The sequence below is a fragment of the Athene noctua genome, chromosome 7, assembly GCF_965140245.1.
Source record: "Athene noctua chromosome 7, bAthNoc1.hap1.1, whole genome shotgun sequence".
Taxonomy (NCBI): Eukaryota; Metazoa; Chordata; class Aves; order Strigiformes; family Strigidae; genus Athene; species Athene noctua.
The window spans coordinates 30,876,285-30,890,084 of record NC_134043.1 but is presented as its reverse complement, the minus strand read 5'-3'; the positions used below and the strand labels follow the sequence as shown (position 1 = coordinate 30,890,084).

General features: G+C 36.6%; 1 protein-coding gene across 1 annotated transcript in view; it reads left to right on the top strand.

Annotated features, from left to right (window-relative positions):
- Positions 1 to 13,800, top strand: part of SPAG16 (sperm associated antigen 16) — a 417,235-nt gene that overhangs the window by 61,252 nt on the left and 342,183 nt on the right. The window contains 1 exon segment of the mRNA XM_074910337.1: positions 4,485 to 4,617. Coding sequence (XP_074766438.1) covers positions 4,485 to 4,617 — 133 coding nt within the window.

Here is a 13,800-nt window from a genome sequence, read left to right as displayed (position 1 = left end):
CTTAGATTCAAAGAGGAAACATAAATATGGCTTAGATGGAACAAAATTTAGCAGTGAACTTCTACATCTTCCATCAGACCCAGTCTTACCTTTTTATATAAGCAAATACACAATAATAAATAAATGAAAAACTAGATTTTGCAGTGGTTTGTTAGGCTATGTATGTGATGAAGCCACAGTCCACTGAAAAATATCTTCCAGGTCTTCGGTCTGTAATAGATGTGCTTGCACCGATCATTAAGTCATTAGCTTAATTATTTTCATAATAATTTAAAAAGTTCGACTCAGGTTAATAACATCCTTATGGAACATGCAGTGTAGAGAGCTTCTGAAATGGGAGACAAAATAATATTCTTTTGATAGTCTGTATTTCTGAAATTTGCTGTACACTCATTCCTGCAAATTAACAGGATGGCTACCATCAAGTTAAGTGCAAACAAATTCTAAGAGAAGGTTAGTGGTTATTCCTGCTGTGTATGTACATTTTTAGATTAAAATACATTGATTTTATTCCAGTCTTCATCTTAGTGGTTGATGGGTATTTTAAGGAGTACGGTAATTTCAGTCTTTCCTTTAAAAGCTTCTCACAGCAGGATGTCCTGAAAATGTTGCAAACACGAATGATCAGCGAAGTCTTCAGAAAACTGTGTAGTCTTTGTAAGTGGTTTTGTAATGACTAGTGTAGTCCTTCGAATATATTGTGCACAGTTACCATCCTTACATTCTGTAATGACAATCTATTTTTAATAAAGCTATTTAGCTTGGTTAATTAGTTAGTATTAAATCTCCTAGCCTGCTGACTAATCTTAGAAAATATTTTAGACCATATTAATTGAAAATGAGGCTGCAAGATTAACTATATGTGTGTATGTATTCTGACTTTTTATCAGCATTATACTTGAAATAAAAGTCTTCTGAAGAATACAGAAGATTTGCCTGTTGATGCAAGTCATGGAGCTCACCTGTATGGAAAATAGTGGTAGAAAAAAAAATAGACCATGGAAAAATGGAGAATGGCCCCTACCAGTAATCTCACAAAGGAAGACTGATATAAACCTTCATTCCCAGTTCTAGTTCAGTGTCAGTAGTATGCTATTTATCGTATCCATTTTTTTCCTTGATGCTTCTTGCAACCTTTGAAGCTTCTTTCTCTACAATTCAGCCCCATGTTGTGATACAGCTTCTCTTCACTGCCTGGTGTATCTGGAAGCTTTCTCATCCTTGTCCTCAGCTTCTGAAGTCTCAGGTCAAAGTAGATCGTTGTTAATCCCACCTAAACTGGTACATTCCTACTACATTGTTCTAAGCAAATGTAATTTACTCCTGGAATTTACAAGAGATTTTTTCCAGCTTTTCTAAGAATATCATTGGAGCGAATTGTAAAGCCAGCACAGATTCACAAATATTCTCAAAAATATTACTTGACAATACTTGTATAATCCCCTTTCTGGGACTTGTCAGCTTTGCATAGGTGAGGCCAAGTGGACTGCGTAGTCGTGACCTCAGACTATGATCTGCTTCTGATTGAACTGTATAGTGACCTGCAATAGGTCAGAGACTTACTCTGTGTCCAATACTAAAAATACATGCATTTAATTCTATCAATTTAACTCTATCACACTGTTCCATAGTAACAGGTTTTTCTGTTGGTGGTCTGGAGAATCTATTTGTTATTTTAAAGCACATAGTTAACGATTAATAACAACTTGATGCTCAAATGTAGTTAATACCCTCACATTCAGATGCTGACAACAGAAAATTCTCAACTATATTCTGTATCAAGATGTAACATCAACTCTCTTCAGCAGAGCTGATCTTTTTGAAGTCTTGTTATGAGTTTTGAGTCCCATTGTATGCAGATAACCTGCCTAAAAACCTGGACAGTTATTCTGAGCTGATTGTAAATGGTAAGTGCAGATTATGATGTCCAAATAGCTATTTGGAAGTATTCTCAAGTATTTTTCTTTGACTTGAATGTCATTATGAAGGACTGATCTCTCTAATCAATGGCGAATTTCTTCCCAGGGCCCATGCTGGATAATTTTTTAGTTCCTTGTTTGGGAAAGCTGATGTGTGTGCTTACTTCAATCCACAATCCTTCTCATGCTGCAATCCCTTCTGCCCCTTATCTGGCACAGTCAGTCCTGGCTCCAGACAATCCGTATTCTTTTTGGTGAAGAGCCTCAAAACTCAAGTCTGCTCATATCTGACTCAAGGTCAATTTGAGAAGGTTTATTGTGGAAACAGCCCTCTCTATCTGATGACATGAATGCTGAATATTAAGTCTACAGTCAGGTTCTTGATTAACAGCAAGAACATCTATGCTATGTTCAGGGGACCAGATTTTCTGCTCCTAAAATGGTACAGTCCAGCAATAATTCTGTGATTCTTATCCCTCTAGGTTAACTGCTGGAGCTGGAGAAAACTGAGCTAACAGTTCGGGGTATCTTAGTATTCCCTTGGTGTTCGGTATTTTCATATTCTTGTGTCTCTATCGGAAAGATTTGGACCCTTTTGGGAATCCAGTCCTGCAGTGGATCTTAAGCATGTTATCCATGAATCTTTGCTGAGCAATCTACTTCAATCAACATCTGATTTGCCTTCCATTATCTGATGATGAGGATGTTTTTCTTGATGATTGTCACTTTTACAAAATGAGAGAAGTCTGTATAGCATACTCTTTAAAATGTCCTATTCCATGTAGGTAAATTTGTCTTCAGAGTTCATTCTAAATTCATATCTAATGTATAATTAGTTTCATTTGAATTACAAAATGAGCTGTCCTGTTTGTTCTTGAAGTCACAGACTTCCAGAACTGAGACCTTCTAAATGTTAGAACTTTGTCCTTTCATGATGAGTGAACAAGAATCTTGAAGAAAGGACATTGCTTCTGGTCTCTGAATATTACAGAGGCAGATGCTGTCTCCCTGGGTTGCTGCTTTGGAGAGGCTCTTGAAAAGCTGCAAATATGGAACTGCCTGTTGGTGTACTCAATGCTGTTGAACATCATCATCAGCTGACTTGGAAAATGTCTCCTCTGAACTGCAGCCCAGAGTTCCAAGTTCCCTCTTCAAGAAGGGTTAATGTTTTGGTGAATTTTATTTGGGATTGTGTGGCATGTTTGAAACTGGTCCTTCAGACTTTATTCAGGTAGAGAAAAGGATATTCTTATCCAAGTAATGGTGATCTTTGGGAAATACTGCCTGCAGTGACTCACAGTCTAGATAGGTATAGATATATATATTTGATATCAAAGGAGAAAAAAGGTTATTTACCTATAGCTGCTCTCCTTTGCATTGTATTGTTTATATGTGCATACACAGCCTTCCTCTCTTTGTGTTTGTATGATTTTTCCATTTATAATTATAGCAGAAACTTTCATTTCGCTGATAGATCAGTAATTACACCACAGACTATGCTGCACTGAGGTAGGACTAAACTTTTTTCATCTCCAGTACAGGAGTTATGCATAAAAAAAAGAAAGAGAAGGAAGTGAAATATAAATGGAGTGATTTGGACAATGAGAATAGTTCTTTCATTCCAAACTGAAGAAGGTTTCTGGCTGCCAGTTGATGAAATGGAAAGGTTTATAGAAGTTAACTTATTTTAATCATGAGATGGTCCAGTGCAGGGTAGATCACTGTATCTTAAATTGGTAGTTTTAAACTTACTGTTAAAGAATTTTAAAACTTTTTTTTTTTTTCTGTTTAATTAATTTACCTGGATTTTGACTTTAACTTTTGACTGTCTTCCACAAAATACCTACTAAAACCAGAGATTTCCCTGAATTTAATATAGGGTATTTTATACTAACAATTTAAAAGCCTTCCTTTCTAAACATCATTCTCTTCTTCCAGTAGCAGTACATAAATGACATTAACAACAAATATATCAAGGCCGAGTTTTTGTCACTTACATCCACATCATTACACAAACTTTTTTATGAGTATGAATGACAGTAAAATTTTATTTGCCATTTTTTACTACATCTCACCATATCCACAGTGTCAAGTTGATTCTTTCCCACTGCTGTTATGCTGAACTATATACGTGGGGTTTTTTTCTGTTTTGGGGGAAGAAGGAATTTTGCTGGTATAAACAGTGAATTTACATTTGGTTACAGATAATGATTAATACTGATGGCTGATCTCTTTCTAGAGCAATGCTATATTGATACGATGGTCCAGAAGTTAACTCATAGGAATATAATTTTAAAAGGATAAATTAATAAATCTCATAGTGTTCAGTTGTTCACTACACACCCCAGTCTTCCAGGTATGCCTGCAATCAGCTTGAACAATATATATCAAAATTAATAAAATCGGGACAACAGTGATTTAAAAAAATGGAAATTGAACAGAGGAGAAAAGTAGAGTGGAAAAATAAGACAGAATTTTGTTTTCAAAATAGTAACATAATAAATAGTACACTGTATGAACTTAAGCAGCATTTCTGAGAAATAATGATTTTATTTTTTTTTCTCTGGGATTCAGAGATCCCTGTTAATACTCAAGTGAACCCATACCTTGTGCATGCCAAAGAATGTACTCAACCAGTGAAATCTGGAGAGTATAAACTGAGAAACATCTTAAAAGTGTGTGACTTAGCAGTGAGCTGGTAGGAACCATTAACAGTACATTAATTTTATTGTTATATACAAGTTGAGCTTTATTTTTCAACAGGTCATTTAGAAGCATTTGCTTTAAGTAAATTTCTGAAGAACTACTGGCAGCAGTCAGGGGGACATGCCTTCCGAGGAATGTGAAAGTGGAATAAACATGAAATTTAGTGGGAGAGTAGATACAGTAAAACATTGGGCAGAACTGCTTACAGAATATGAGATTCATCTTTTATGTAAGAAGGGTTAGATTTGGTTAGTAGATATAAAAATGGCAACCAGAGATGACTATAAACTCAGGTTCCAGAAAACTGAATTATAATGCTGAATATTTTTTGCAATTTGTATTTGATTGCAGTTTATTCCTGTGGGTCAAAAATCAGAAGAGTTTAAATTTAGATTATCTTGAGCGTGCAAATAGCCTGTAAGCAATGACATTTCAGGGCTTACTGCCGCTCAGGAAGAATAAACATAAAAATATTTTTTAAAAATATGTTAGAGCTAGTAGCAAAGTTCAGACAATTCTGACATATTGTCTAGGTATGAATATATTTTAAGGTTAATTTTTAAATTAATTAATAGTTTTGTCATTCAAATAAACTTTATGTAGCTTGATGCTGTTTTCACTGCACTCAGACTGCTAGTAGATTCCTTCTGAAGGTATCTCTGTAAAGAAAAACTGTATTCCAACAATTAATTTTAGAAGCTTAATTTCTTGTTGCATCTAAGAAACGTAATCCAATTTAGGCATTTTAAAAATCAAAAAACTTGGGCAATGTATTTCTCATGCAGATTAAGTGTTTGACAACTGACTGACTTGTTTAAAAAAATCATTGTTATGAAGAAATAGAGCAGTACATCACATAAACAGTACTCAAAACCAGAGCCAAGAAAGCAGTGCTGATGTGAGAATAAGGTAAACCTTCTCTGTGAAAATGGAAACAATATTTACACATTTAATTATTACAGTGCAAAGGTCACAGATACTTTTGTTAGGTGGCTGCCCATATTTTGTAATAAATATCCCATTTTGTAATAAATAATTGGTCTAGCTTGGGTAGTCTTCTGCTTAGTCTCTCAGATGCTCAGTTATGGTTTTCTGCCTGGCTAATCCCAAACCTGAATTTGTAAGGAAATATTTTGGAAAATTTTCTCCTGTGTCATATAGCATATTGGTCCAGTCACGAAAGAAAGCTTGAAACTGGTGTCTCTCTGCTGGTCCTCTGAGAAGACTGTAGTAAATCCATCCAAAATATTTGTGGGTTTATCTGAAGAACAGTAGGTTCAAGAACGGTGTGTGGTTAAAAAAAAAAAAAAATAATCTGGAGGAGGAAGAAGACACTTCCACAGTTGGCAAGATTTTCAGTGAGTCAGGTGGAATAATGATCAAAATATAACCTCTATGGACTACATCATCACAGATGTACATGCATGACAGGCTGCAGGGGGGCAAGTCTAAAGTAATCCTTTTACGTTAATGTTTGCCGTGTTAAAAGTTTGGCTTTATCTGCAGTAGGAAGCCAGGTTTGAGCTGCAAATTATGTTTGAATGTTAAAATATATATTATGTAATTGAAAATAGTATAATCTCATCGGCTAGTCAAGAAAGGACATGTCTACTTAAATTTTTCAGTTATCTTATATTTGAACAATAACAGATAAATATCATACATGTTCATGTAAAACTGTTTCTTGCATTCCTTATCTTTCATCAATTATATTTTTATATCTTACTGAAAGCATTATTCTAGGTTCTTATATCCAGTGCTTCTATTTTTTTCTAGAAATGATACTTGTATACTGGGGAATTCGAAGTGTTTTCTTCAATTAGTAACTGGATATCACACCTTTAAGAATGCGATGCCACTTCAGAAATAAAATTACTAGAATAAAAATGAATTGGATGTCTTTAAACTTGTTTGGAAGCACTAGAACTTGCTTGGAGAAATAACAACTGAACTGAAAAAAAACCAGCAAGGATGTATACTGGCAATAAGATGTTGACTTTCTGTAAAGAAAGTAAGAGTATGGGATAGTGCTCTAAAATTAACTGAAATGCTTATTTAAAAAATGTAAAAATACAAAAGTATGTAAAGAACAAAAGAAGAATTTTAAAGTGTTCTTGAAAACCTGTAAACAATGTAATAGAACTTTTCATTTACTTAAAAATATCTGTGTACATGGTGGACTGTAGTTTCTATACTGTGTTTGAAAAAAGCGTTTAAAGTTTACAGTCATTTCAATTAACAAAGTGTTTTTCCAATCTGAATGCCAGTACTTAAATTCTATCTTTTTAAGTGGTTGCAAAGAATTACTGTCTTTTGTTTCTCTTGTTAATGCTAAAGGCTATATTGCAGTCTGGTTTGCTAAAGGTAAGATTTTTTTGACAGCATGTCCCAGTATGACAGTATGGGGTTTTTTAACACCTTGCCCAATTTCAAAGAAATTTGACAGAGGTATAACAGACTCAGAAGTACTGAGGTACCATGTGTTTCAAGGAAACGGATCTCCATGTTGAAGAAAGGGTCACTTTAGCACCCTGTTGGCTGCAGGTGGCCAAGAATTCAGAGAGGGGAGAGAAACTGTGAATACTCTATTATTTTGGGGGAAGAGTTTCAAATGGAGCTCATACCTTATTAGATGCTATAGAATCCAATTTCAAGTCACACAGCTAATGCACAGAGCTTGGGTTATTTTTTTCGGTTTGACACACCAGCTACTTGGTCCTGAATCTGGCTTTCCTTGAAAGTCCAAGAGGTTATTAAATGCATAAATCGAGATTTTTCAGAGAAGAAGGACTTAGATTAAATTACCTATATGGGAAATGAGATAAAAATGCCCATTTAAAGAAATTCTGAACTTCCACTAAATGCATTTATAGTAAATATGATTGTCTATTTGATTTCATAGACAGAAGGTGGAAATCTGTATCCACTAGATGAGAATTCTTTCTTGTAGTTCATAAGATAGATGGAAAACATTCTATTGACTTAGGAAACCAAATTTGCTTTTTTATGATTTAGGTTTTTCTCATCAGAACCAGTGTATTAAAAAGACAGAACAAATCTGATTCGTGTATGTGTATTACTAGATTCCTTTGCATTTCTCTAGAAATTGGAGCACCTGCAAATCCAAACTCACAGTTTTTACATGCCTTGAAGCTGATGTAGATTAATTCTTTACACGTTTATCAGTATTCATTGAAACTTGTATTTGCGGAGGGGGAAAAAATAATCCCTTGGGAAATCATGTTTGTTTTCAGCTAAGCTGAAAGTTTGCAACTTTTCAAAACATCACATAGGCATTCCTCTTCTGCATTAAACTGACATTTCTCCAGTGTCCTTGTGAGTATCCTGGTAAATCTTACTCTGCCTGCAAGAATCACTGTAAGATCTATAATGCCTAAATGATCTTCCCAATTTTACTTGCTTACTGTTCACTTTCTCCTCACCTGCTGTCTGCATCTTTCATGTAACCCCAAGGGGTTTGCATGACTTTCCATGGAAGGTACTTCTACAGTCACCATGTGCAATATTTCATCTGTCATGGTTTATGTTGTCTTCACTTGGGAGAAGAAAATTGCCTATGCAAACATTATTCAGTACATTTTTAATGGTTAGTACAGTGTTGGAAAACAGGAAAATGTCATGTATTACTTTGGAGAGATGCTTATCTGAGATGCAGATAAAAAATAACATTGATTTACAATACTATATTTAGCATAGAGTTTAATGTATGTTGTAGGTAGAAAATATTTCTATTTCTCTTGTTTAAGTCTCATATCAGAAAACTAGTGTTGTGAAAATACTGGCTATTTGCAGTTTAATTATGACCTTTTAAAATATCTTTTAACTCAAGCACAATGACAAGTGAAGGCTCCATCATATTTTCTTGCCTTTTTTGTTAATTTTTTAATACGTTGTCATCTTCTCCTCCTTCTTCCCTCCCATACTTTGCACACAGATGTTACAGTTCTCCATTCAAAGCTTATTTGATGTTTATCATGTATAGTAATTGCTGTAAAAATGCCAGTTGTGATTGTGGGTAGAATTTGTAAAGCATATGGTCTAATGTTTTAAATGAATGCTTTACCTTGTAAGTATACCTGCATAAATAGAAAATATATTATATATTATTCTTGTTTACATGTAACCTGATGTTCCCAAATCCTTTATCCTTGTTTGATATTTTGTAAAAGAAAAAAGATAGAGAATCGCAAATGCTCTGCTGAAGCACAGTAAAAATATGAAGCTGGAGATAATAAAGAAAAGCAAATACAAAATGTTTTGTGATTATCTAGGCTCTCCTGATGGGCTCAGTAAAAGATAACTTTTCTATAGGGACTAATTCATCATTATATCTTATTATACTGGTTTCCCCCATTTTTTATCAGTGGCTTCCAGAGAAGATTTTTAAAAACTTATCTCCTTGGGAACCATGCAAATTGACTTGCAACATAAAAATTTGTAGGTGATTATACGAGACTTATTCACAAATTAAAATTAAAGTTACAGTCTTGTGGTGCCTTGTGCAAAGCTATGGAGGTAAGACTGTACAGAAATTATTGCAAAACCCTGTAATCTTTTCCCTCTACTACTTTTTCTGCTTCTTAACGTATAAATACGTATATACACACAGATACACATGCACACAGGGGAATGATCTTTGCAGGAAAAGAGAATTCTTTGTGAGTGTTGACATGAGGAACTTCTGAAAGAGATTATAGTCTTAAATTTGCTGTAAAATGAGATGATGCTGATCTTCATTGTCTTTTTAGAGTTTCACGTTTTCCGTTTATATAGCAAGGTGGTGAGGCAGAGAGAATTTGGCCATAAAGAATCATGTATTTTGTAGTGTCGGTCAAACTTTGGTATCTGGGCTGTACTGTTTTAGTCCTTTTCAGACATACCTCCCAGTTTTCTATTTCGTTCCAAAACTTTTATTTTCATAGAGTTGCTTGTGGGAAGAGTAGGTCATTAAGACTGTGTTGTGTATAAAAAAAGTAACAGAAGCAGTGCAGATCATTTTTAAACAAACATCTTGGTAGTTCTTTTCTGTTGCCTCTCCCATTTGGAAAAAGCTCTGCATTAACATCTTAAAGCAACTTTCTCATAGTCTTTCTTGTCACTCCTTGATATTCTTCTTTATTGTTGTGCCTGTAGACTTCTGACAACAGTTATCCTGATGGTTTGCTGAGACTGCTGCCTGTCATACTGATGAATGTTGTCTCCCTTTTTACTGTGTTCTGCCCATTTGTTTCCATCTCTCTGTTGTCTTAGAGATGGTGAAGTAATGTCATTTTGTTCCACGTCTGAACAATGCCAAGCAAAATAGGGTTCATCTACCCAAGAAGTGATCAGTCATACGAATCATATTGTGTTTTTGTATAATACAAGAGAGAAAACGGAGGATTCTAAGTCCAAAATTCACCTGGTGAAATTTCCCATCGAAGAAGAAAAACTTAGGGAGGTAGAAAAATCTTTATTAATTATTTAAACTCTCTTCTTGCCTCCCTAGGGCATTAGAAAAGATTATTATTTTTTTAAAACTACATTTTTTCCATTAACAGTTAAACTTTTTAATTGTGCCATCATATGCTGATTTCTTGCATGAGTAGCCACAGTGAATTGGAGATTTGCATTAGCAACATTAGCTGCTGCTTAATTTTCCTATGGAAATTATACCTGTTTTTAAAGGAATGTGATATACAAGGGAGCTACTGCATATCCTAACCTCTCATGCTGTAGCCATTTTGATCAATTTAGCTCCAGCACAGAAGATTTTGAAGCTTTTTGGAGCATGTCTTGAATGGATTGCTGGGACAGTGTGATACTCCCTGCCTTCCAACTTCTGTGATTCAGAAACCACCTGGGCTTTTTCTGCTCACTTTTCTTTGTATCTTATTCATTATAATTTCCATTGTATGCTTCAGACTCCACGACTGTTTAAAGGAAATCTGGGGAGTTTTAAAGGGTGGATTTCAAAACGGTATCGCTGACAGCTAAGATTTAGCTCCAGAATGGAATTGGTTTTCCCTATCAAACAGTTTTGGAACCCTGAGGTATGTGTATTTCCCTGCAACTAGCTATCCCAGCATGTGATCTTTCATGTTAGCACTTTCAAAACATTTACACAATTTGTCTGAGACAAAAGAGCACATTTCTAGAAATATATATAGGACACAAAGTCCTTGTTTTTAGATCTCAGACATTCCATTAAAATCAATGTATGCCCTTGTAATTCTGTAAGCAAATAATTTACAACATTGAACCTTTCAAAACCTGATTATATAAGGAATTAACTTTTTCATTAGAACTGCAGCTATCCCTTTTCCATTATTGTTCTTCAAAAGTGAAAGCTTTAATTATTCCTCCAACTTATATATTTAACTCTGAGGTCAAAGATGAAGAACATCAATCTCACCTGCATATAAAAATACTCAGCCCCTTACTGTCTAGGTATGACTTTTATTTACAGACTGTGAGGAGGATTGAAAACTGGCTGAATGGGCAGGTGTAGAGGGTGGTGATCAGAGGCACAAAGTCCAGCTGGTGGTCACTAGCTAGCACTGTATCCCAGAGGTCAGTACTGGGTCCAGTCCTGCTTCAGCTCTTTGTTAGTGATCTGGACAATGGGGCAGAGTGTACTCTCAGCAAGTTTGCAGATGATGCCAGACTAGGAGGAGTGGGTGACACAGCAGAGGGTCTGCTCCCATCCAGAGGGATCTCAACAGGCTGGAGCAATGGGCCTACAGGAACTTGATGAAGTTCAACAAGGAGTACTGTAAGGTCCTGCACGTGGAGAGGAACAGACTCGGGCACCTGTATATGCTGGGAACTGTCCAGCTGAAAAGCATCTTGTCAGAGAAGGACCTGGGGGCCCTTGCAGCAAAGAAGGTGAATGGTATCCGGGGCTGCATTAGGAGTATTTCCAGCAAGTCGAGGGAGGTGATCCTTCCCCTCTACTCAGCACTGGTGAGGCCACCCCTGGAGTGCTGGGTCCAGTTCTGGGCTCCCCAGTGCAAGAGAGACGTGGACCTCCTGCAAAGAGTCCAGTGAAAGACGAGGAGGCTGAGGAAGGGACTGGAGCGTCTGTTGTGTGAGGAAAGACTGATAGAGCTGGGGCTGTTCAGCCTGGAGAAAAGAAGGCACAGGGGCAGATCTCATCAATCAGTGTTTGCAAATAACTGAAGGGAAGGTGCAAAAAGATGGAGCCAGGCTCTTTTCAGCGATGCTCAGTGACAGGACCAGAGGCAATGGTCACAAACCGAAGTACAAGTGGGACACTCTGAACAACAGGAAACACTTTTTCACTATGAGGGTGACTGAGCACTGACACAGGTTGCCCAGGGAGGTTGTGGAGTCTCCATCCTTGAAGATATTCAAAAACCATCTGGATATGGTCATGAGCAGCATGGCCCTGCTTCAGCAGTGGGGTTGGACCAGATGACCTCCAGAGGTCCTTTCCGGTCTCAAGCCTCTGCAATTTAATTATATATAGAAATGCACATAAATACATATGTAACATATAAATTTATATATATAATAATACTTTAAGATGTATGTGCTATTAATTTTAATGTCTGCTGAATAAGTGACATCGGTGCAGTTGCAGGATTGGATTTTTGTGTCTGCTGAAATATTCAAATACTCAATTCTGCCTCTCTTGAAATATTCAAATTATCTTTCTTCAAAAGTAGAAGTGAGTGGAAGCTTGGGTTGATCCTTAACTCCATGTATATATGCAAAGAAATTCCTATTTCTCCTGTTTAATTTCCCCTCTCCCCATTTTAAGAATGTTTGAATATGTTTGAGTGAGCTAATGTAAAAGAGACAGTTAAATGTAGAATTAACAAGAGTCACTCAGTGCATCTTCCTGAAAAGGGAGAAACAAGAGCAACTCTGCCTATGTCACTCTGGACGTATCGGTCTGTACACTTACAGCAAGGGTGTTTTTGTGGTGTTTTAGACTGTTAATTTTACCTGATACATCCCGTCAAGTATTTTAGCATTAAATTAATGTTAATAATAAATTTGCTGTATCTGTCTTTAAAATGTAGGATTTCAAGTAATTTCCTTTCACAAATGCTTGCATTCATGTCTTTTTTTCCCCTTGACTGGAAAGTCATTTCACTGGCCTTGATGAGAAATATAAAGATGTGTTTACACTGCAAATAAATGAAGTTCTTATCCTCCTGCTGAAGAACAAGTAACAAAAAACCCTAAAGCCTCAAAGTGTGGTGGGTACACCTATCACCTACAGTGGGCTGGGAAGAATATGCTATGTCTGGCCTGTTGCCCCAGCTGTGCCTCTGTCCTCGTGGAAGCACGTGTGGCTGATGCCAGGCACACAGGCTAGCGCTGAGGTCCTTTCCCCAAGGCCCTGGTGCCACCTGTGGCATGGCTGGATGAGATCTGTGCGAGCAGCCTGGGCTGAAGCACCTCTCAGAAATGTGGATGTCTGCAGCCTAAGCTCCAAGAGCCAGCATGGAAACTCAAAAGCTGAGTCAGGGAGTGAAAAGTGCCAGGCTGCAGTGGGCAGCACAGATTTAATTTAGATCTAATGCACATAAAGACAGAGTAGGCATATATATCTGTGTATGTGCTCATACAGCTCTGACTATCCTGCTAGCTGAGACCTCAGGCATGCACTTATCTCCCCAACAGTCCTGAGAGGCAGTATTATCCTCCTGTGAACTAATTCCTGCAAGATTAGCTAAGTGGAAGATCCAGAAATTAAATTCATGTCTTCCGAGTCACAGTTCAGTGCTTTAACCTTCGATTTCAGAGTATCACTGTTTCCTATACAAATTAAGTTCTTAATTTCTTTCTGCATTAAGGCCCACATTGTAACGGAGAGATTATTTCATGGACTTCAGTCTGTTCATTATCATACAGTCTCTGTAACAGCTTTAATGCAGTTTATGTGGAAGTACTCATAGGAAAATGTCAAATGTAGTTTAGCTCCCTGTAATGCAGTTTAATAAGGAGTAAAAGTGAGCTCTCCGTGAATAATCAGTGAGAACTGTGTGGATCACACTTTGATAAGCTCTGTGAGGGCTCGCTGTAGTGATGATATGAACGCACAGCTCCTGGCTACAACCCTTTCAACCTCATTTGTAGCTTTTTCTACCCAACACAGTAATAATAAGAGAAGGAAATGGTTCCCTTAGCCCTGTATTCG